The sequence below is a fragment of the Schistocerca piceifrons genome, chromosome 7 (assembly GCF_021461385.2).
Source record: "Schistocerca piceifrons isolate TAMUIC-IGC-003096 chromosome 7, iqSchPice1.1, whole genome shotgun sequence".
NCBI classification, from domain to species: Eukaryota; Metazoa; Arthropoda; class Insecta; order Orthoptera; family Acrididae; genus Schistocerca; species Schistocerca piceifrons.
Genome location: NC_060144.1, coordinates 483,681,499 through 483,706,851, shown reverse-complemented (window position 1 = coordinate 483,706,851; position 25,353 = coordinate 483,681,499). Strand labels below are relative to the sequence as shown.

The 25,353-nt window shown below is 38.6% G+C and overlaps 1 protein-coding gene across 1 annotated transcript in view; it reads left to right on the top strand.

The window, feature by feature from the left end:
* Positions 1-8,788, top strand: part of LOC124804662 — a 30,272-nt gene extending 21,484 nt beyond the window's left edge. Inside the window, exon 4 of the mRNA XM_047264902.1 lies at positions 5,217-8,788. Within this exon, the coding sequence (XP_047120858.1) occupies positions 5,217-5,346 (130 nt within the window). The 3' untranslated portion in view covers positions 5,347-8,788. The remainder of the gene's footprint in view (positions 1-5,216) is intronic.
* Positions 8,789-25,353: the final 16,565 nt, after the last annotated feature.

Genomic DNA, 25,353 nt, shown 5'->3' with positions numbered 1-25,353 from the left:
GCAGATAGCGTCCAGGGCTGGAAAGAAAGCCGATATGCACTCGGTATGTCTACTGGGGGTCCTCATCAGAGATGTGGAAGCAGCCTTGCCTGTAGCTATCGAGCATGCGGGGTGCCGTCATCTGCATGTTGTGGCTCACATTGGCACCAGCGATGTATGTAGCATGGGTTTTGAGGTGATCCTCAATTCATATAGACAGCTAACAGAGGTGGTGAAGACTGCTGGAGCTAAGTGGAGGGTCTCAACCAAAGGCTTCATCGACTGTGTGACGGTCTTGGCTGCAGATTTATAGACCTGCCTTATCATGTGGGGATTTAAAGGACTCCACTTGATAGGTCAGGGATGCACTACACAAAGGAAGCAGCTACTTGGATAGCAGAGTACTTATGGAGTGCACATGAGGGTTTTTTAGGCTAGGCAATAGCTTGAAGTGTTCTGATGAACACTCGCCAGTTGATGTGCAGCAACGTAAGTCAAACATCGTTCAGAATGAAGACACTTCGACTGACTGTCTGTCTTAAACATTCAAAGTATTCATAAAAAAGTTACCGAATTTACTGCCTTCAAAGAAAGTTCTTGCACTCTGATTATTCTTGGGACCGAGAGCTGGATGATACCCGAACTGGAAAGCTGAGATATTTAATGAATCATGGAACATATATCGAAAAGACAGATTAGAGGACATAGAAAGGGGAGTATTCATTGCAGTTGACTAAAATATTGTCTCTCTTGAGGTCGAAGTTGATTGTGACAGCGAAGTCATCTGCTCACACATAACAGGTGTAGGTAAAACCATGTTAATTGTTGAATGTTTTTACCGACCACCAAAGTCAGCTGTGGCAGTTCTAGAGTCATTCAAAGAAAGTCTTTGATCAGTAGTGCATAAATACCCAGATCATAGTAATAGGAGGCGACTTTAACCTGCCATGTATAGACTGGGGTGTCTATGGAGTCTTTGCAGCGCGGGGGGGGGGGGAGGGGGGTATAGGGTACAGAGACAGTCATGTGAAATAACTTGGAACATGTTTTCTGAAAACTGCCTTGAGCAGCTAGCTCAGCAGCCCACACACGATAGAAATATGTTTGACCTTGTAGCTACAAATAGGCCAGACATTATCGACAATGTCAGTATAGAAATGGGGATTAGCACTAATAGTGTCATTATAGCAACTATGTTTACAAAAGGTAATAAATCAATCAATAAGGCTAGGAGAGTGTTTCTGCTAGATAGAGCAGATAAGCAGTTATTAACATCTCACTTAAACGGGAATTGGTGTCACTTAGTTCCAATTAGATGGATGTAGAGAATAGAAGCTTTCAAAATATGGTGCTACAGAAGATTGCTGAAGATTAAATGGGTAGATCACATAGCTAATGAGGAGGTATTGAATAGAATTGTGGAGAAGAGGAGCTTGTGGTACAACTTGACGAGAAGAAGGGAGCGGTTGGTAGGACATGTTCTGAGACATCGAGGGATCACCAATTTAGTATTGGAGGGCAGCGTGGAGGGTAAAAATCATAGAGGAAGACCAAGAGATGAATACACTAAGCAGATTCAGAAGGATGTAGGCTGCAGTAAGTACTGGGAGATGAAGAAGCTTGCACAGGATAGAGTAGCATGGAGAGCTGCATCAAACCAGTCTGAGGATTGAAGACCACAACAACAACAACAGAGGAATTATGGGCAGAGTTTAAGCAGATTTTAAATTGTATGTGCGTAATAAGTGGATATGGACGGAAAAGACGCACCATGGCTTAATAACAAAATTCAGCAGATGCTGAGGAAGTAGAGGCAGTTGCGCCCTCGGTTCAAAAGGCAAGGCGTAAATATCAACAAGCAAAGGTTAATTGAGATTTGTGCATCTGTGAAAAGATCTATGTGCAAAGCATACAACAACTACCACCATCACACCTTAGCAAAAGATTTGGCAGAGAACCTGAGAAAATTCTGGTTGTACATAAAATCACTAAGTGGATTAAGGCTTCCATTCAGTCCCACGTTGACCAGTTTGGTGTGGCAGTTGAAGATAGCAAAACAAAAGCCAAAGTTTCAAATTTCGCATTCAAGAATTCGTTTGCACAGGAGTATCATATAAATATACCGTCATCTGACCATAGGACAACCTCCCATTTGGACGACATAGTAATAAGTGTACCTCGTGTAGGATTTGAAAGCAAATAAGTCACCAGGTCCAGATGGAATCCCACGTCGATTTTGCAAAGAGTACTCTACAGCATTGGCCCCTTACCTAGCTTGCATTTATTGTGACTCCCTCACCCAGTGCAAAGTCCCAAGCAACTGGAAAAAAGCACAAGTGACTCCAGTATACAAGGAAAGTAAAAGAACAGCCCCACAAAATTACAGACAAACATCCCTAACTTCTGTTTGCTGCAGAATCCTTGAACATATTGTGAGTTCGAATATAATACACTTTCGTGAGACTGAGAAGCTTATGTGTAGAAATCAGCATGGTTTTAGAAACTGTCACTCCTGTGAAACTCAGCTTACCCTTTTATACTGAGAACTGTGGATAAAAGTCAACAGGCAGATTCCATATTTCTCGATTCCCAGAAAGTATTTGACATGGTACCCCATTGCAGGTTGTTATTGAAGGTACAAACATATGGAATAAGTTTACAGATATGTGAGTGGCTGGAAGACTTCTTAACTAATAGAACCCAGTATGTTGTCCACGATGGCAAGTGTTCATCAGAGACAAGGGTATTGTCAGGAGTGCCCCAAGGAAGTGTGATAGGACCACTGTTGTTCTCTGTCTACATAAATGATTTGGCTGACAGGGTGGGCAGCAATCTGCAGTTGTTTATGGATGATGCCTTGGTGTGCGGTAAGGTGGCAACATTGAGTGACTGTAGGAAGATACAAGATGACATAGACAAAATTTCCAGTTGGTGTGATGAATAGTAGCTACCGCTAAATGTGGAAAAATGTAAGTTAATCGGATGATCTGGGCTTGACGTTCCAAAGCGATATGATGTGAAACGAGCATGTGAGAACTGTGGTAGGGAAGGTGAAGGGTCGACTTCAGTTTATTGGGAGAATTTTAGGAAAGAGTGATTCACCTGTGAAGGTGACCGCATGTAGGACACTGGTGCAACCTTTTCTTGATTATTGCTTGAGTGTTTGGGATCCAAACCAGATCAGACTGTAGGAAGACATCGAAGCAATTTAGAGGCAGGCTGCTAGATTTGTTACTGGTATGTTTGATTAACACGTAAGTGTTATGGAGATTCTTTGGGAACTCAAATGGGAATCCGTGGAGGGGATGTGAAGTTCTTTTTGAGAAACAGTATTAAGAAAATTTGGGGAACCAGCATTTGAAGCTGACTGCCAGATGATTCTAATTCCGCCAACATACGTTGCACGTAAGGACAACAAAGATAAGGTGCGAGAAATTAGGGCTCATACGGAGACATACAGACAGTCTTTTTCCCTTGCTTTATTTGTGAATGGAACAGGAAATGAAATGACAAGTAGTGGTACAGGGTACCCTCTGCCATGCACTGTACAGTGACCTTTGGAGGATCTGTGTGGATGTAGATGTGTTGTCAATGAATCTGACCCGGCCAAGGGGTTCTAGGTGTTGACTGGATAGGAAGGATTCCTCCAGATGGCCCATAAATAAGTTAGCATAGAATGATGTCATGTGAATACCCATAGCAGTACCACATATTTGTTTATAGATTTGGCCTTCAAAAGTTAATTGTCAGTCAGAATGTGGTCCTCTAGGATGATCTGGAAAGAGGTGATGGGTTTGGTCTCAGAAGGATGTTGGGAAAGGTAGCATGCCGTGACCACAAGGCCATGGGTATGAGGGATGTTGGTGCATAAGCACTTCGCAGCCATAGTGCCCAACAAAGAATCTGGTGGTAATGGAACATCACCGAAAGTAGTATTTCCCGCCCACCCAGTCTACAGAATATCTGTGGCCATTACTATTCCGATCCTACACCCCATGGGCTATTCCCTTGTGGCTGACACAGATGTAAGACCTGTCCCATACATTCATCCACCACCTCCTACAGCAGACCAGTTGCAGGCATTTCCCACCCTATAAAAGGCAGGGCCATGTGTGAATGCAACCATGTTATGTATCATAATATTTCTGGTGGGAAAAATATGTAAAATAAGGGAGCACAACCACTTGCCTATAGAGAATTGGTGTGTGACACACAGAAACATGTAATAGAAACATCTAACACTAACTTTCGAGCTCTTGCTCTGCTTGTAGTAGGAGTACACATGCAAACATTCATGCTTATGGTAGGCAAAACTGCTTCCGGAGTGTGTCAAATCGAAAACTTGTCCATGTAGTCGCCAAACAAGCCGCACACCACAATACAAATGACTTCAACAGCTGCTTCACTATGCTAGCTATTTGGATTCTTCCTTTGAGCTCTAGTTTCTCTGAGCTACACAGGTGGCAATCATCTCTCAAGCATATCTTATGGCAATCTTCCAGTCTTCCAGGCCTAAACCTCTGCTAACCTGTTGCCCACTGCCTTGCCCTGATCTTTTCCATTCCCTCTTATGTCCACACCACTCCTTCCCATGAAGATCATGAACTACCATTGCCTACCACTCTTCTTCCCTGAGTTCACATGGGCAGTCTCTTCCTTCCTCCCCCTCCTCCTTTCCTCACTGCCCTCCCACCCCACTCCCACCCCACTCCCTCTCTCTCTTCCTTCCTTCCCTATCTACCCCTTCATTTCTGCCTTCTTCTCCTTTCCTTCCCCCTTGATCTCTCCTCCTCACTCTCTCTGTATTTTATATGCTCTGTCTCCTAATCTTGTTGTGCAGACATTGAGTCACCTGTCGAAAAACCTGCCTTACACTATCCTGCTATGCCTTCCTTGCCCCTCATCATTCCCAGTCCCCTCCCTACCTCCATCTACTCAGGCAACTACTCTTGATAATTGATAATCGATAATCAGTCTTGCTGCAGCCTTAGGTGTTAGATTTGGGTGTCTGTGTGGTTTTATGTGAATGTGCGTACTTTTCTACTAGAGAAATGGCAAGTGCTCAAAAGCTAGTGTGGATACTGTTTCCTCTTGCACATTTACATGTGGCGATAGGAATATAGTGCTTTTTACACAGTACAGCACTTTGTAGATGAAATAAAAATTGTCTGGTATGATTGCAGCACACGTTATACAATTTTATGGGGCAAGAATTTGTGAATCTTGTTGTTTTACAGGAACTATTATGATGAGACAACTTGGTGCTTCTGTTACTTTGACAACAGATGCAATGGGGCCCCAGCAGCTGCATCTTCGTGCACTACAATCCTGTTTCTCAGCGCTTTCATCTTTTGGCTGCTTCACTGACACAATAAATTCTAATGCTTTTCTGAAAGCATCTTTTATACATTTTTTATTGTACATGCTCCTATACCTAAGAGTATTATGTATCTGGCATTGTTCTGCATTGTGTGAAGAAATGAATATCAGATATTCAAGAAAAGACATAATTTTTAGAAATATAACAAACCATTCTGTATTGGTTTTAGAACTAAGATAACGCCCTAAGTATTCTTAGTGGCTAATGTTAAGATATTGTGAAATATGGTATTAAAGAATCTCAGAATTTGCAATGTGTACCTTCCACATGGAGAAGTGAAATAAAATATTAAAGTATATTGCAACATTACTGCAAAACATAACATTCTGAAGTAAACATGTAAAAGAATTACATGCGATTGTTGAAGGTGTAGTCTTTGTTGCATCAGTGCATATTGTGCCTGAAAATGAATGCTCAGGAGACCAGTATGAATGGTTAAGGTATTTGTAAGAAAAGTGGTACATCATAAATGTTTATTACAGTTAGATAATGAATAATGTACATTGTTATTAATATTGCTTATGTATCCGTCCATTTTTAATTCTGTATTATACAAATCAGGTCGTATTTATTGTCCTTTTATAAGATGACGATGTACATGTATGGATGTATGGGCAGTGTTTGTACTCTATAAAAAATTGCAAAAAATAAAGGTAAGAGTTGATATACTGTCATGAAACAGAGGCAGATTTAGTATATTGTCATAGTGCACTGCAGCCTGCATAGGTAGTGTAACTGAATTTGCATCACATATTTGCACAGTTTGAAAGGAAAAAGGGTTCTCTATCTTAGAATAGAGATAAATTTAGTGAACAGAAGGGATCACATTCAACTGACAATAATGTTAGCAGTGTTATTGAGAAGAAAATACAAGTTATTAAGCTTCTAAAATAGTTCAGTCCTCCAAGACAGGCAAAATTATAAGAGGGAATGTAGCCAGTTTTTGAAAGTTTAAAGTAGAGTAGAATTAAATTTACATCAGTTCTTTCTCAGTAAATAAGTGTCCTCCTTGATGTGGAATATCAGTTTGCATGTTTGTGGTCTCTTTTGTGTTTTTCTGCTAAAGATCAGAGTTATCAGCATTGTTTATTGTGGAACATGTTTCCATGTTTTATTTATAAATTTTGTTGAAATCAAATCGAGTTGTAAAATTATGACGTGCATATACCTGTAAAAAATTGAATTTATTTGAATTTTAAGGACTTTGTTCTTAATCGCCATATTTTGATTCTATACAAAAGTTATCATTTTTATTGTTACAAAGATTTTAGTGTTTTTCATCATAATGTAAAAATATTACTACCATTTTTACGGAGACATGGTTTTTTATGAACAATGGATTTGATATCAGCTTTTGATACTCCCTTTGACCATATAGTTGAAACTGTGAAACATTGTTTGCAAAGTTGACATTTTAGTGTTATGGCCTCCAGCGATTGAAGTCAAATCAAGTTGTTGCTCTGTACATTCAGAAAAATAGTGTAATGAAGGGAACAATTGCAGGCATTGTTAATGTTAAACTACACTTTGAAAATGTATGACTTTGCATTTAGATCCCTACTTTATACTTGTCTCCGTCCATTATATATAAATACAAATTTTATGAACTGACTACTTGCATACTTTTATATTTTGTTATCATTACATTGTATGTAATCCTCCAGGTAGCAAACTTTTTGTGTTATTAAAGGTTGTTACTTGCCTATTACAAAATTTGTAGAGTGCTGTAGTGATTAATATACAGGTAACATGGAGCTTCATTTTTTGTTAGTGTTATAGGTAGTGTGTGCATGTAAGAGTCCAAATGACACTGCACCACAAATTTGTTAGAAAGTAACTGTTGAAATTACTATGTGAATGAACTGATAATTTATTTGTATTGTCATTTTTGAAATTTGTATGACCATGCAGTTGTCTTAAATTTTACTTACAGAATTGATTATTTAGTTTTGTATTTTTCTGGCTGTGAAAATCACCTCTCACAAACCAGTTACTGGAACAGTCATCACAAATTCTCATAGTAGGCTACCACTAAATTATTTTTGAGAAAAGCTTATTTATTAGAACTATCTTCGATTTTACGTGCTGTCTTTTTTTATTTTTTTGCTATTGCCCTTCAACTTCCATTTCTTCCTCTCAAGTATTAATCATTGCATGCCTTTTACATATAGTGCCACCAGTAGCCTTTGTTACATACAAAAATCCTTTTTGGCTTTTGCTCTTTGACCTTTGAAATATTCTGACCATCAAAACTGACTGCAATGCACACACAGTTTTAGGTCCATTTTAAAGGCTACTGTGAAGAACTGAAGGAGAAAGCTTCACACCACATGCAAACTTCCGTTGGAAGTTGTGTGGAGAAATAACTTCAGCCCATGCAGTGTAGTTGTGAGATAAAAGGGTACCTTATTACAAAGGTGAAAGTGACAAAAAGGCACTCATTTGACAACACAAACAGTTGCAATACAGAGTAACTAAACACATGATTGATTATTGGTTACTACTGCTCTACAGAATTGTAGTAAAGATTAGGTGCCCAAGAGTCTTCCATCAATTGAAACCTAGAGAGTGAATGCATCAAGAAAAAGGGCATGTAATGCAGTTGTGAAAGCCTCCCTTATACTAATGGTATATTGTTTCTTTTCTCCCTTATCTTTTCTGTCTAATAGTTCTTCCTTCTGTGTATTGTCAAAGCACATAACTTTTTAACACCTGCACATTGTGCCACTTTTGAATAAATGAACAGTTTAGAAACTCCTAATTGAAATGCTGTTTGATAAGTTTCCTTTCCAAGAGGTTGGTTTTTTTCCCTGCACACAACCCCTTATTTCAGCCATCTGCTGTAAATTTGTTTTTGCATTGCAGAATCCTTGGACTACTAGGGATCACCTTGGCTCCTGTTCCTTGTATTTATTTGTTTATTATTATTTTTATTACATTTACCACATTACATTATTATCTGTTGAAAAAAAAATCTGCTGAAGTAAAATATTTGCACCATGTCAACAAAACAGTTTTTAATTATACTTAAAAGTGTGAAGTAAAAAGAAGTCATCATTACGTAAGGTGACAGGCTAACAAACTGAAGCAGCTGTCAAATTTTGAACTATCAAATTACATATTTTGTAATCACATCCATCACAGAAGTCAGTCTCACAATAGACAGGTATGGAGAAATATATTCTTGGTGACTAGTAACTTGTTTTTCACAGCCAGATTATTTGTGTTTACAGATTACTCAGGTATATGTAGAAATACCTTTTGTAGTATTTTTTTTATTATTTTTATAAGATATGTACCTGGTGATTAGGCAAATGTATGTTTTGCTTGTGGAATGAAGTGCCTTATCTGGAACACTGTCCATAAAAATTAACTTTTGGTCCACATTTTGGACATTTTGCGAATAATAAAACTTATGTTTTCAACATTCTTTTGTTTTTATTTGTTTTGCTCTTACTTGTATGTAAGTTTTTCTTGTCTTTATATGGTTGTAAGTATTTACTGCACTTCAGACTAAATTCAGTGAGCCTATAGTTTCACATTTTGGTACAAGGTTGTTACAAATTCCATATCATACTTTTGTGCAATATTTGATAATAACTGATTGATTGTAAATACAAAATATAGAGCTTTCAGTGAAATGAATGTTAAATGATAAGTGGTATGTTCCCTCTACAAGGGTCATTCAAAATTAATAAGTTCTATTTATTTTCGTGAGACAGCATAGTGACATGGTAAATGGAGCAATATTTCAGCTACATGCTATCATTTTTTTCCAGATAGTCACCACCATTCATTATGCACTTATGCCATTGTGCCAGCAATGAACAAGAGTCTGTAAACCACACTTACAAAAACCTGAACCAGCTAAGGCTAGTTACTGTCTTTCCACTTTTATAGCATTATCAGAGTCTGGAAAATGTTGGCAACATAATCCGTGTCTCATAGGTCCTAGGAGATTTGTGATGGTGCTAAATCAGCATTATATGTGATAAGACATTCCAGCCAAATTTGGCAGTGAATCCCATGGTCACAAAACTATTGTGAGGTTTTGCATTATTGAGCTGCAAGTGGAAATGTTTCTTCTTCTGTGGCCTGATTCTGGAAATTTGGGCCTTCAGCCTTGTCAATGATGTCCTTTCGTGTTCTGAAATAGGTTTCTCTAGGCTCCAAGACATCCAAAACGACCACACCTTTCCTATCCCAGAAGACTGTGCAACACCATTTTGCCTGCAGATTGCTGTGCCTTGAACAATTTCTTTGTTGGAGAATTCAAATATTCTCATTTGCAAGCGCACTCTATCAGAATTTAATTAATTTTGAACAGTTGGACTTAATTAGTAGTAGAACCCACATCCGTATTCACATCTAACAATAACCACATTCCCGTAACCAGTACAACCATAGTAAAGTCATTATTACAAGTATAAACCATTTATGACTGGGAAAGTATTGAATAACAACAGCACAAGTTAAGATTCATGACACACACAGATTTATCCTCAAATATCAGTCATATAATTTGTAGCTGTTACATACACGCAAGTCCATTCTTTCTTTCTTTTCCTAAGTGCTTGTCCCATCTTGATATGGGGCCAGCTTTTTCCAGAATTTGTCAAATTTTATTTTATTACTTTACTTTGTTGCCAGATGTTCTTCTCGGCACGACATTGGCTAGGTAATAAAAAATATGGAAGTTGTGTGCACCACCTTTTTATGAATTGCATAAACTGTGTTTATTGTGTTATCAATTTTTTACTGTGTGTGTGTGTGTGTGTGTAATATACTCTGTGGCAGAATTTGGGGACCAGCCCAGCATTTGTATAAATGAACATGAGGAACTGCCTAAAAACAACAGTCAAGCTGACCAGTGTACCACCACACAGATTCAATTTGAATCTGACTCTCCTGCCTACCTCACAAGCTATCATGCTGAGTGCTAAACTGCATAAGCAGGTCATATGTGTAAGTCCATTACCAGGAATAATTCTTCCAGTTATATGAAAGGATCAGTGTAAGACTCATTCTGTGTAAATCAAGTGCATTATCATTTCGTCTCTTGCTGTTAACAAACTGTGTTATATCCACATTCATGTTTTCAATGCAACCATACACCTTGTGTCCACATTCCATACTCAAGAGATTCCTCACTATTGACTCAATACTATCACCTGCAGCAGCCATGCTGCAGTTTAAAGAGAACCAATGATGAAAGAAAGGGTACACCATCCCTTGATTAGGTGATTGGTATGCTTACACATTGCATGGACTGTCTTGTGAATTCTTACTCATGGAGCGACACCATGTCTTGTCTCCAGTGAAAAGGGTGTTAAAAAATTACTCACCTTCAGCCTCATATTGGTCCAGCAGGTATCAACAAATATCCATTCAGTGATATTTTTGGTCTTGTGCAACTACTCATGTAACCATTTTGCATACATTTTGCTGTAATCAAGATTGCTTAATATCTTGTCTCAGTCATTATAGACAACATTCAGTTGTGCACACAATTCTACGCTTGTAATTTGCTGATCGTCACAGCTGAGTTCGCTGAAATGCTGTTCATTGTGAAGGGTGGCAGTTGAGCAAGGACAACTGTGCCATGATCTTCCATACACAACCTTTTCACCAGTCCTAAAATGCAGTACCCAACACCTCTCATTGCTCATCTATATTACCAAGCGAGTATCCTGGGATACACAACCTGGAACCTGTAGCAGGTTTTCTATCTAACAGCTTCTGGGGGTGACTAAAACTCTGATTTTCAGTAATTCACATAAATAGTGGCCAAATTTAAAATGCTGACATTATCTACTCATAAAGATATGTAATCTTACGTGAAAGGCTCAACACACTAAGACAAGTATTACAGTTATAAACAGTGTAAGCAAAAAAATTTATTGCTTACTACACTTTCACTGTTCATGCATTAAAACTGCCACATTATGCATGACATTTTAATTTATTTCTTCTTTACTACTAACTTTTTTTTTCCAATGCGTTTTGGAGACAGTGGTCACATTTGCCAGTGAATCTACCTGCAAAATTATATCATTGCACAACATGTAATTGAGAAGATGTGATGCCATAAACATTTAGATGTATGAACAGTTAACTTTTGCTGAAAAGAGTGCAAATTATCCAGACTATACTCATCTGGTGTTTGATAATGAGAGCACTTAGTGGCTTCCAACAAACTTTAAATGTAGTTTCAAATGTTTTCTAATTTACATGCATAATGTCAAATATTCTAAAAATTAACTCATATGTAAAGTTATCAGCAGTTTGAAGCTGTTTTGTCAATGGGAGTTCAATTCTTTAAAGAATCAGGGCTTTATTGGTGTGTACTATATTGTCTCCATATAACTTTATCAGTCATCAATGGATTTCAATTGATGCAATTTGCTCAGCAGTGAAGAATTCAATGACACATCTCTGTTTAATATGCACCTCGATATTGAATGCCATTTTGGAACTTCTCACTACTCTGCTTCTATCTGTCACAGAACAAAAAAACCAACAGAACATTATAGGAATATTCAAAAATTACCACTACTTCTACATAATCTGACTTGGACACTCAGTCAACTCAAAAAATAGGAGGCATTAATTTCGGAATGACCTTTTTTGTCATATTACACAAGGTGGATTATCAACTATGATGGTGCATAGGGATCAATCAGCATTATACAGTAAAACAGCTTATTATTCATGTCAGTGAATTCTGCTGAAAAATATCCTTAAGAGCATACATTCATTAGCACACAACGTTTCATAAATCCTGTCATGAGGCAGAGCCTTCTGGGATATAAAATGGATCATTAACAGAAACGGCCATTGCACGCTACTTCGGTAAAGTAAACTAATGACTAGTTGCAACTAGTGCAAATCTACTAACATTGTTAATTATGGGAATTACTTCTAGATTCCTTTTTAGTCCATTATAAATCAGAATATTATGTATATTAGTCAAAATGCAGCTACTTCAGAAACCAGTTTCTGCTCTTTCCTCTTCTGTTACTCAGATGCTGTTTCTGTCTACTTCTTCATACTAAGCATTTATATAACTCAACTGATTCCAGAGGACACTATCACCTATCCATATACTGGAAAAGTTAAAATCTGTTTATATTTAATATTAGTATTAATAAGGAATTACATTCCTTATTCCAAATATTCTGACATATATACTAATATCTGGAAGTTTACAATTAGCTGTTTAATATCTACTCGTAAACTGTTGCAGCCTTTTGCATCAGAATGTAAATCTCCATTCCAGATTGTGGATGGGGACACAGTCTGTAGTAAATTGTTATTCCTATTCTTCTTATTTGGTATAAGCCAAAAATGGACCACAGCATTCAATATTGCATTTGGAGTGGGCTTTGACGTTTGCCCTGTAGTTATGCATCCTCTGGCTGTGTTTCTTCCTTCCTCTTCTGTGTCCAGAGGGCACCAGTCTTTCCTGATAGGCTGTTCTGGAACCTCTTTTGTCTAAGCTTCTTCCTGAGTATTGTCCGATCCTTCAAGCTTCCTTCTGTTATTCCCAGTTCCTGAAGATCTTTCTCCACTTCCATCAACCATGGTGACGTGATCTTCCTCTTCTGCCAATAATAGAGAAGTTGGTTGGTCAATCTGTCATGATGAATCCTGTAAACGTGTCCATAAAATGCTAGATGTCTTTTCCTAACTACATCTGTGATTCTTTCACAGTACTCTTAGAGCTCTCGGTTGGGTCGCCTTTTGTAATTATCACCTTCCTTGACTGGCCCCAGTATCTTCCTCATTATCTTTCTCTTCTGGATTTCGAGCTTTTCAGTAAGTCCCTTCCTATTGAGTATTAACCATTCTGAAGCATATAAGGCTTCAGGATGGATGACTGTCTGGTAGTGCTTCAGTTTATTGTTACAGAAGAGACATTTTTTATTATAAGTATTCTTGGTCAGCTGGTATGCCAGCTCTAGCTTGTTGACTCAAGTTGACAGTGCTGTTCCTTCAGATAGATTAGGTTCTAGCCATTCTCCCAATTACTTAAACCTGTTGGTTTTCTTGACCTTTCCCTCGTCTATATGCAGTGTACAAAGAGAGTCACCTATGTTCATGATGTACTGCGTTTTTTTAAGTGATACATGAAGCCCAACCTTTGCCACTTGAGTTGTTTCACTGAAGTTTCTATTGAATCTGATAGAAGTGCTAGGTCATCAGCAAATGCCAGGTGATCAACATTGAGCCCTTTGCACTTATGTCCCACAGAGATACCATTTGGAATCCCCTCTCAAGCTGACTCCTTCTGCCACTCTCATATTACCTTTTCCAGGGCACAGTTGAAGAGGAAAGGGGACAGACAATCTCCCTGTCTTACTCCCAGTTTGATTTCAAAACTTTCTGAGAGGATTCCTCTAAACTTTACTGATTACTTTCTGTTGCTTAAAGTCTGTTGGATAAGGCTGTGGGTCTTCTCATCTAGCCGTAGTTCTTGCAGTATCTTCATGAGGATAGGTCTATCAACTGAGTCATAAGCCTTCTTGAAATCAACGAAGATGACAACATACTTCTTACCAACCAATTTCACTTGTTGTAGCACTGACTTCAGGTTCAGTATCTGTTCAGTACAAGAGCATCCTTTTATAAATCCTGCCTGGTATTACCCTAGCTGTGGGTCCAGTTGAGGTTCGGCTCTGTTTAGTAAGGCCTTGGAGAAAATCTTGTATGTAGCGGGTACAAATGAGATTCCTCGATAATTATTGATGCCAATCAAGTCCCCTTTGTTGTGTAAGGGATGAATCAAGGCAGAGGTCCAGTCACTAGGTAATGTTTCAGTCTCCCAAATGTTTTTTTAGGATTTCCGTCAACTTGCTTACAGTCTTGTCTCCATCTGCTTCCATAGTTCGGCCACTATTGAGTCTTCTCATGATGCTTTGTTGTTTTTCAAGGACTGGATGATTTCTGTTACTTCTTCTTTCGTTGGTGGTTGCGAGTTTGGCTGCCTGGTGCTGTCCTGGTTATCGAAGAATGTGTCAGGTGATTCCCAGTTCAGGAGATTCTCGAAGTACATGGCTAGAAGATGCCAGTTGTCAGTATCGTTATAGGCTAGCTTCCCATCTGGACCTCTGAGGTGGAGGCTAAGTGGACTATAGTGACCTAGGTTCCGTTTAAGACTTCTGTAGAAATTTCTGGTGTTGTTTTTCTTAAAGTCATCATCCAGTTGTGTCAATTGGTCTTTTGTGAACTGCTGTTTTACTTGTCTGATGGTTCTGGCAGTTAACTTTCATTGTTCTATGAACTTGTCTCTGTTCTCTTGTGTCTTCTGCAAGTTCCACTTCAGCCAACCCATCTGTCTCAGCGTCACTGCTTCCTCACTGGTAGTTGTTCGCCAAGCATGTTTCTTTTATTTCAGTAATGGCGCAGTCTCTATGGCAACTTTCACTATGTTCTTCCCCAATTCATCTCAATCTCTACTTTCCAATGATTCCAGTTTCTCAGTGAATAGGTTGCAAGTTGAAAGTTTTCCTATTATTATTATTGTGAATTTTGAAGTTTATCCTATATTCACTGTAACCATTAACCACAAATACCATTACTGAGTAAATGTATATTGTCACCTGATTGTTAGACACCTGAGGTCCATAAGAGGTTTCTGTAAGATGTTCAGTTATTAACTTTACAGATATTCTTACTGCACACATCTACAAAATGAATGCTTTTAAGCAGTGTTGCTCCAGGAGATTATGCCATACAACAAAATGAGCAAAGGTAAATAAAGAATGATACCAATACTGTCTGCAGGGCAAAATAGTGAAAGAGACTTCTAAGTGCAAAGCACGGAGAACTGAGCTGTTCGGCTAAAATTATTCGTGTCCTGGTGTCACTTCAGTTTCTTGTTCATCTCAATGTGTTATTTAGTAACCATTTTCCACTTTCTAGTAGCTGTAAGTCATTTTTTATTTGTTAATAATTGATATGGCTTTTTGCAAGCTTAAGAGAGAAGTTTTGGCAAATCATGTAGGTCAAGAATAGAAGTGTACTAACTACCAAGCACAATTCTTCTTCTTCTTATTATTATTATTATTATTATTATTATTATTATTATTTAGTTTTATTGACTGCACAACCAAAGTTAACAAGGCATATTTTCTTGTTTATTTCTGCCAGAACTGAGTTTGTGAATCAAATGATGTCTGAGCACATGGTAACACAAAAGTTTTGAATTCATTCAGTAGTATTACAACTGGATTACTGCTGGCTGGTAATTTCCAATGGGGAACATTCTCTAATCAGTAAAATTTTGTGTTTCATGAGACAGATAAACATCAGCATGTCTGATCTGATGAAAAGCTCTTTGCAACCAGTGTCAGGGGTGCATAGGCTGAGAGAATTATGTTGTGATTGGGAAATGTTTAATAGAAGGCTCTGGGCCGATAATACACATGGCAGGCTCTCTTGATTGATATGGTTACAGATCCATCATTGGAGATTATATTCACACGTATGTGGTAATTGTCTCCATGGGAGAAGATGAAATCTTACAACAAGATAATGTGTATTACCAAATGATTAGAAACGTATGGAAGAATATGGCCCAGATTTTAATCTGTAGACCAACGTCATTCATCTTATTCAGGAAAGCAAAGAAAAGTGAAACAGAAAGAAAGGCTCCAGGCACCTGTGTGCATTTAACTGAGTCACTTGTGGACATTGTGATTAATCAGCAGTATATTGAAATAAAAGTTTTAGTTATTTGGTCCCAGTTTAAAAAGAGTACCTTTAATTACTTATGGACACTGAAAAAGAACCTGAAAGCTTTCTTCATTGTGCACATTTTAGATAAACTGAGTTCTTAACATCATAAGCTAGTCATCAAAATTAATTACTAAGAGTAGAAGAAATACAACTATAATCTATGTAAACGTAATACTTTCAAGGGATAAATAGAAACCAGTCACTCTGGACTTGGGGCTAAATAGGATAGAATGAAAGCAATAATGGAATTCTAACAGACAAAACTTGAAAAATGATGGGTATAGAGTGGCAGGGAGGGCAAATGATAAGTCAGAGACAACGGAGGGGATGACTGAAGGATAGATATGAGAAAATTCTGCAGCAAAAGAAGAACTGGAAGCAATGCGTATTTTACAAACTTCTCAGAAGCCCTCCAGCATACTTGTTGCACTAGCACAATCAGTAGCAAACAAATGGCAGTGAAATTGTTTAGACATTCTACTCACAGAGGTTCTAGTCTAACAAGGTATTAAGGACTCATTGTGGGCAGTTTGGAAAGTAGGAGATATGAACTAGCAAATCAGATTCAATGACTGATCAGTCAAAAATAATACTGTCTATGCAGGTCAAGGACCCAGGTTCAGGTCCCAGTCTGCTACACAGTTTTAATTTGTTAAGAAATATTGTATTATAGTACACCCCACTGCAGTGTGAAAGATTCATTCATGAAGTAACTCTAGGCTGTGCTATAATATTCTTCTGCCACTACTTTTCAAATGACTATTTCTGAAATCTGAGTGTTCTGCCTGGGTCACATGAAGTGTGTGAACCCTGCACATCATTCTAATTAACTTTTACCTTTGTTATCTCATTATTATTGGTCTAGCATTTTATATGCAATAAATGTACAAGGTAGAGGACAAGACCAAAGTATTTCTATACATAACAAGCATGAAATTTCCATGTTACATATCGGTAAATAATATAGCTAATGTCAATTTAATAACAAATCAAACAATCGTTAAGTCCAAGATGAGATGATAACACTATTATGAAAAGGATATACTGCTATTCACCATATAGAGGAGATGTTGAGCCCCAGACAGGCTTTCAGCCAAATGGCCTTCTTCTAAAGTAGAAAATACACACACATTCACACAAGCACAGCTAACACTCACATGACCACTGTCTCTCGGCGCTATGGCCATAGCACCAGAGCTGATGGTCGTGTGTGTGTGTGTGTGTGTGTGTGTGTGTGTGTGTTACTTTAGAAGAAGACCTTGTGGCTGAAAAGTAAAATATGCAGCAGTCTTTTCATTGTGCCTGACTGCAACTCAACATCTCATCTATTTGTTGAGTAGCAATCTATTCTTTTCACAATAATGTTTAATGTATCCGGTGTGTCCAAGTTTAAAGAAAATGATTTCATAGGCATCACTGTGGTATGACAAAATTATTTAATTGGATAGATAAAAAATCTACTCACCAAGTGGCGGCAGAGCACGCACATAAAAGCCGGCTGTAATTGGCAAACTTTCAGAGTCAGTGGCTCCTACTTCAGGCAAAGGGGTTCAAGGGGAAGGAAGAGGGGTGAAGGAAAAGGATGGGAGAGCTCTAGGTAAAGGGGCAGATTTCAGGAAGATAATCCAGAACCACGGATGAGATTCGAAAACCTGAGAGCTTGAAGGTGGAAGACAGGGTAATATGTTTATGGAGATTACTGCTTAAACATCATGCATGAGTTAATAAGAGTGGAAAAGAGATGGGAGGGGGGCAGTGAAAAATAGACTGGCAAGACAATGAAAGATGTAGAAAACTAAAACAGAGTGAAGCAAAGAGTGAAGAAATGCTGAGACAGAAGAAATTAACATAAATTAAGGCCAGGTGGGTGGTGAGAACCAAGGATATGTTGTAGTGTTAGTTCCCACCCATGGAGTTCTGAGAAACTGGTGTCAGGGGGAAGAATCCAGATGGCGCGTGTGGTGAAACAGGCGCCGAGGTCATGAATGTGATGATGTAGAGCATGCTCTGCAATAGAATATTGTGAGTTGCCAGTATACACCCTCTGCCTATGCCCATTCATCCTAATTGATAATTTGGTTGGTGGGCATGCTGTTGTAGGAGGCCGAACAGTGTTTACGTAACGGCTGGTATATGACGTGTCGTTTCGCAGGTGGCTCTCCCTTTGACAGTATGTGTTTTGCCAGTTACAGGGCTGTTATAGGTGATAGTAGGGGTGTGTAGGGCAAGTCTTGCAGTGGGGACAGTCACTGTAGTATGAATAAGACAAAAACAAAGCAAAATGTGTAATACTAGTAATAGCAGACAACTGCCACAAATATATTAGAGCAAGAAACATTTTTCAGCAAAGTGTTACAGCATCATGGAACATGATTTTTTAGAAGTATTTTCTTCACACTATGTGAGGAAGAAAGTGATGTTATATACCCTATATAAGGTTTTTTTTTCAGATATTCATCAACACAGTTTTTAAAAAGTATATCTTATAAATATTCCTGCAGTAGGCATTTCTTGTTTTGCAACTTGGATGATTCTTGCTTTATCTTTTAGTTAATAGATAAACGTTTTGTATGTGGTCTGAAGAAGAAGATATCTGTAGTAATGTGCTCATTCATTGACACTGAGTTAATTGATATTGAAGAAACATCAGAGTTTAAAAACAACCCTCCCCTGCCTCCTCCTGCAATATCGGCATACCCCCATTTAGTTAAACCAATATTGTTCATATTTAGCAAAAGACATTATTTCAAAAATGTAAATGAACAGTTTGTACATCTTTAATGTAAAAATGTGAATGTTGTATGGTACTGTTGGCTGAGAGATTCCACAGGGTGTTTTATGTCCAACACAAGACACACAAGCTCAACTGAATCAACTCATACAATTCTGATTATTGGAACAAACAACTTAAATGTACTTGGAGAGTTTTCCAGATTAAATACCAACTAAACAAACACTTTTTACATAACTGTTAGACAGCATAAAAGGCTATTCTTGCTACTGCTAAGAATGAAGTCACTTACTAGACTGTATAGTGGAAACAAAAGTTAAATTCTGAAATGGTACTAGTCCACTTGTCTTGAATGCCAAGTTCTTTTATAAGTACGAGTGATGTCAAGTTAAATTTCTTCGCTAAAATCTCCAAAATGATGTCCTAGTCCAGACCCACTTAGCTGGTAGTGTTCGGTCCCTGGTAGTGCAACATCTCAGTCAGAAGAGCAGCGGTGAATGGTGGACTGGGTGACAACAGTTGCAGTGGCGGCGGCTCTGGTGATGATTATGAGTTCCAGTCTGGCAATGTCACTCCTTTCTGCTGCTTCAGTGAGAGCTTAAATCCTTGCATCATGGAGGATTACTTCGTTTTGATTGGCTGCAGAGCTGGGTCGCAGAAGCAGAACACAGTGCCGATCTGCGCACGCTGATTCTAGCTGCATGTGATGATCATAGTGTCGGCGCGACTGCAAGAGTCATCATCTGCTGGCCTTCCTGCTGACCTTCCTGCTGACTTCCTCACCCTGCTATGGAATGAGTGGAGCCATGGGCATTTGAATATTGCAGCCAACAGACATTCAGCCACTGGCACTCAATTGTAGGTGCGCCGCAGCAGGGTGGGTTCAGCAGCTTAGAAAGAAGGTGTTCATCCTCTGCGCAGATTGGCCCTTTTCCTTGCAAATATATGAGAGATATGTGTATTTATGGAGTTTACTATAATGAGAGTGTATAGTGTAGTTTTATGTTTGTGTTGTTTAATAATGATGATGATGATATAATGGAGAGAGTGAAACCCAGTGCCAGCACGTAACCTACTACTCTCTAATAACACCAAGGGCCCACCGAGCTTAACATCCCCATCTGACAGATGGAGCATCATCAAGTGTCACATGCCCTCAATTTGTGAGACACTGCGGAGAGGTTTGAAATTTAATCCAGGACCTTGGTGCAAAGACAGATGATCAAGAACTTCAAATCACCACCTCTCCTCTCCTTGCTGGCTATTTACTGAAAGTGAAAATTTCATCCACCACCAGGATTCAACTCCACTTACCTCCAAGTCAAGTGTTGTTTTGAATATATGTTTGGTAGTTCATCATAGTGTTACTTGATTGTAATTTTTCAGAACATTGTTTGCACTAACCACCAGAAAGCTATCTTATATGCAATGATGGAATGTTCAAATCCATAATATTAAAGGAAAATTCAACTGCAAAAAACTAATACATTATGAGACAGATTTGCTGCTCACTACTTGCCTTCAGGATGAGAAATGTATAGTACTGTCAGATGCATATAAATGTTAAAGGGTGTGAAGATCCTACTCATTGCTCACTTTGTTGATCGTTATATCTCTCCTTGTTGATGATGGATTGTTTCATCCTTAGTGTATTATTTGATGGTTAGTTGGGTGAAGTTCATTAAGCACAAATGATTGAGATGCTAATATTAGTTTATAATATCATTTTTTGAAAGGTATTATTGAATTATACAGTGTGGAGCATGGTAAATTGCTTTTTTTAGAATTCACTTTGTGGCTTCACTGTTGGTCTAATAAAGGGGAGAGCGGGCATGGTTTATAGTGACCAATGGGAGGTCTGTATTCAATTGCTGTTCAGTTGCAATAATGCAGTAGACATGTGAGGAATGCTTATTTTGTGTTGAAGTATATTTCTCGAATTCCCATTCGATCATTGCAGTGCAGCGTCCTTTTCGTTTGTGATTTACAGTACACCCACACAGATGTGTTCCTGGATGGCAATTAATTTTAAATTGGGTAAATGCATTCAGAACAACAGGATGTGTCATGTGTGCGAAGAGAACCTGAAAGAAGCAGTACAACTTCACAAAATGTCAAACAGTCAGAGCAGCAATACTGCAATCTCCAAAACACTCGGCTCAGAAACACTCACTTGCTCTTAGCATTTCAAGACATTCTCGCCGCTGGATTCTTCACAATGAACTGAATTTTCACACATAAAAAAAGTGCGTGGTCCAGCAATTGTCAAAACAGGATTGTGTAACATGAAGAACATCTTGTGAAGACGATAACCCATGGGGCAAATGTGTTCGTTTCTGATGAGGTCATTTTCACCTCAGTGGGCGTGTAAACAAAGAGAATATGCAGTACTGGAATGATACAAACCCCAGGCAAATTCCCGAGAAACCACTGCACTCAGGCTGTCACTGTGTGGTGTGCCTTATCATGAGTAGGCATCATTGGCTCTTACTTTTTCCAGGAAAATTGTCATGCTGTAACTGTGAATTCGGATTGTGACTTATCTATGCAGCAAGAGTTTCTCCAGCCAGCTTCTGAGGTAATGCAATTACAGGATACCTCGTGTCAACAAGACAGTGCCACCACACACACAGTGGGCATTACCATGAATTTTTTAAGGCAAATATTTCCTGGAAGGCTTATCTCTTGGATGGGGGATCTCAACTGGCCCACATGATCACCTGACTTAGCCCCATGTGATTTTTTTCCTTTTGGGACACCTGAAGTCAAAGTTGTATTGCAAATGTCCCAACACCCTGGAAGACCTACAAACAGTATTCAGTCTGAAATGGCAAGAATACCAGAAGACATGCTTGAAAGAGTGCATGAGAATTTCAGAAAATGACTGTGGCAGAGTGTGGATTGTGAAGGTAGACAGTTGTCAGATACACTGTTTAAACCATGTAATTGGAAACTTCCATTATTGTCCAACATGAGAAAAATAAAAATGTAAGTTTCTAAATGATCATTATTTTTTTTATTTCATTCCCAAAGTGGCAGTTTACAGTGCTGTAACTGTGAATTCGGATTGTGACTTATCTATGCAGCAAGAGCTTCTCCAGCCAGCTTCTGAGGTAATGCAATTACAGGATACCTCGTGTCAACAAGACAGTGCCACCACACACACAGTGGGCATTACAATGAATTTTTTAAGGCAAATGTTTCCTGGAAGGCTTATCTCTTGGATGGGGGATCTCAACTGGCCCACATGATCACCTGACTTAGCCCCATGTGATTTTTTTCCTTTTGGGACACCTGAAGTCAAAGTTGTATTGCAAATGTCCCAACACCCTGGAAGACCTACAAACAGTATTCAGTCTGAAATGGCAAGAATACCAGAAGACATGCTTGAAAGAGTGCATGAGAATTTCAGAAAATGACTGTGGCAGAGTGTGGATTGTGAAGGTAGACAGTTGTCAGATACACTGTTTAAACCATGTAATTGGAAACTTCCATTATTGTCCAATATGAGAAAAATAAAAATGTAAGTTTCTAAATGATCATTATTTTTTTTATTTCATTCCCAAAGTGGCAGTTTACAGTGCTCCACCCTGTAGTAATGAAATCATGCCACAGGACCTTAATAAAACATAAACCTTCATGGTTGCTTCAATCTTGGACAACATTCCCTACTTCTGAATTTCTGTTCAATGTTCTTCCAGCATACAACCATACACAACTTGGATTTCTTTTGAATAATTTATCCAGCTGAAAGTTCGTGAACAACCACATATGAAGACTTCACATTAATTACTACCACCCCAAGACGCATACCTGAAAACGAGAAACCAAAAAACTCAGTAGAGTCCAGAGATGCTTAACCGTAGACTGTCACACCGCACACGGAGGTTGTCTCTGTTCTCATATTGACCTAGATGCAACAACAATGCTCTCACAAGGGACACACTACCTACTTTTGAGAACAAATAGTTCCTTCACTCTCAGGGAGGAGAGAAGGATTTTTTTTAGTCATCAAGTCTTCTGACTGCTTTGATGCTGCCTGTGCCAACCTCTTTGTTTTACAGTAGCACTTGAAACCTATGTCAGTTATTTGCCGGATGTATTCCTGTACAGTTTCTGCCCTCTACAGCTCCCTCTAGTACCGTGGAAGTCATTCCCTGATGTCTTAACAGATGTCCTACCATTGTGTCCCTTCTCCTTGCTAGTGTTTTCCACATATTCTTTTCCTCTCCAATTCTGCGCAGAACCACCTCATTCCGTACCTCATCAGTCCATCTGATTTTCAACATTTGTCTGTATCACCACATTTCAAATGCTTCAGTTCCCTTCCGTTCTAGTTTTCCCACTGTCCATGTTTCACTACCACATAATGCTGTGCTCCAAACATACATTCTCAGAAATTTCTTCCTCAAATGAAGGCCTATGTTTGATACTATTAGACTTCTCTTGGCCATAAAAGCCCTTTCTGCCAGTGCTAGTATGCTTTTATGTCCTCCTTGCTCTATATGTCATTGGTTATTTTGTTGCCTAGGTAATAGAATTCCTTAACTTCAACCACTTCATGACCATCAATCCTGATGTTAAGTTTCTCACTGTTCTATTTCTGTTACTTCTTTTTGCTTTTGTCTTTCTTCGATTTATTCTCAATTCATATTCACTACTCATTATCCTGTTCATTCCATTCAGCAGTTCATGTAACTCTTCTTCACTTTCACTCCGGACAGCTATGTCATCAGTGACTCGTATCATTGATATTCGTTCTCCCTGAATTTTAATTCAAATCCTGAAACTTTATTTTATTTCCATCATTGCTTCTCCGATATATAGATTGAACAGTAGGGGCAAAAGACTACATCCCTTTTTAATCTGAGACCTTCATTTGTGATTGTCCACCCTTATAATTCCCTCTTGGCTCTTGTATGTATTGTATATTACCCATCTCTCCGTGTAGCTTAACCCCATTTTTCTCAGAATTTCAAAAATCTTGCACCATTTTACATTGTGGAACAGTTCTTTCCAGGTCGATAAATCCTATGAACGTGTTTTGATTTTTCCTTAGTCTTGCTTCCATTATCAACTGAAGCATCAGAATTGTCTCTCCGGTGCCTTTATCTTTCCTAAAGCCGAACTGATCATCATCTAACACATCCTCCATTTTCTTTTCCATTCCTCTGTATATTATTCCTGTCAGGAACTTGGAAGTGTGAGCTGTTAAGCTGATTGAGTGATAATTCTCCTGCTTGTCAGCTCTTGCAGTCTTTGGAATTGTGTGGATGATATTTTTTCAAAAATCAGATGGTATGTCACCAGATGTATGCACTCTACGTAACAACATGAATAGTCATTTTGTTGCCACTTCCCCCAACGATTTTAGGAACTCTGTCTCTCTGCCTTATTTGTTCTCTTAATTTCTGTTTCTCATACGCATTCCCCTCTCTCTTCTAAATCAACTCCTAGTTCTTCTTCTATCACATCAGACAAATCTTCCCACTCATGGAGGCCTTCAATGCACTTTTTCCAACTAACTACAATCTTGTCTGCATTTAACAGTGGAATTCCCATCGTACTCTTAATGTTACCACCCTTGCTTTTAATTTCACTGAAGGTTATTTTAATTTTCTTGTATGCTGGGTCAGTCCTACTGACAATCATTTCTTTTTTTATTTCTGTGTTCAATCCTTTGACTGTACTGCCTACTGAGCCATTCCTTATTGCTATATCTATAGCTTTAGAGAACTTCAAGGTTATCTCATCATCCCTTAGTATTTCCATATCCCTTTTCTTTGTTTATTGATTCTTTATGACTAATCTCTTAACCTTCAGCCTACTCTTCATCACTACTATATTGTGATCTGATTCTATATCTGTTCCTGGGTTTGCCATACAATCCAGTATCTGACTTTGGAATCTCTTTCTGACAATGACATAATTTAAATGAAATGTTCATGTATCACCCAGCCTTTTCCAAGTATAACACCTCCTCTTGTGATTCTTAAACTTAGACTTTCTCCTCTCTCATTCCTTGTCCCAAGCCCATATTCTCCTGTAACCTTTTCTTATACTCCTTCCCCTACAACTGCATTCCAGTCCCCCATGGCTATTAGATTTTCACCTCCCTTTACGTACTGTATTACCCTTTCAATATCCTCATATATCAATTTGTGATGTTGGCATGTATTCCTGAACTATTATTGTCAGTGTTGGTTTGCTGTTGATTCTTATAAGAACAACCCTATCACTGAACTGTTCACTGTAAATCACTCTCTTCCCTGTCATCCTACTCATAACAAATCCAACTCCCGTTATACCATTTTCTGTTGCTGTTGATTTACCCTGTACTCATCTGACCAGAAATCCTTGTCTTCTTTCCATTTCACTTCACTGACCACTACTATATACAGACTGAGCTTTTGCATTTCCCTACCACATTCAGGCACCCAACATTCCACACCCTGACTCGTAGAATGTTATCCATTTGTTGGTTCTTCAGTCTTTTTCTCATGGTAACCTCCACCTCGACAGT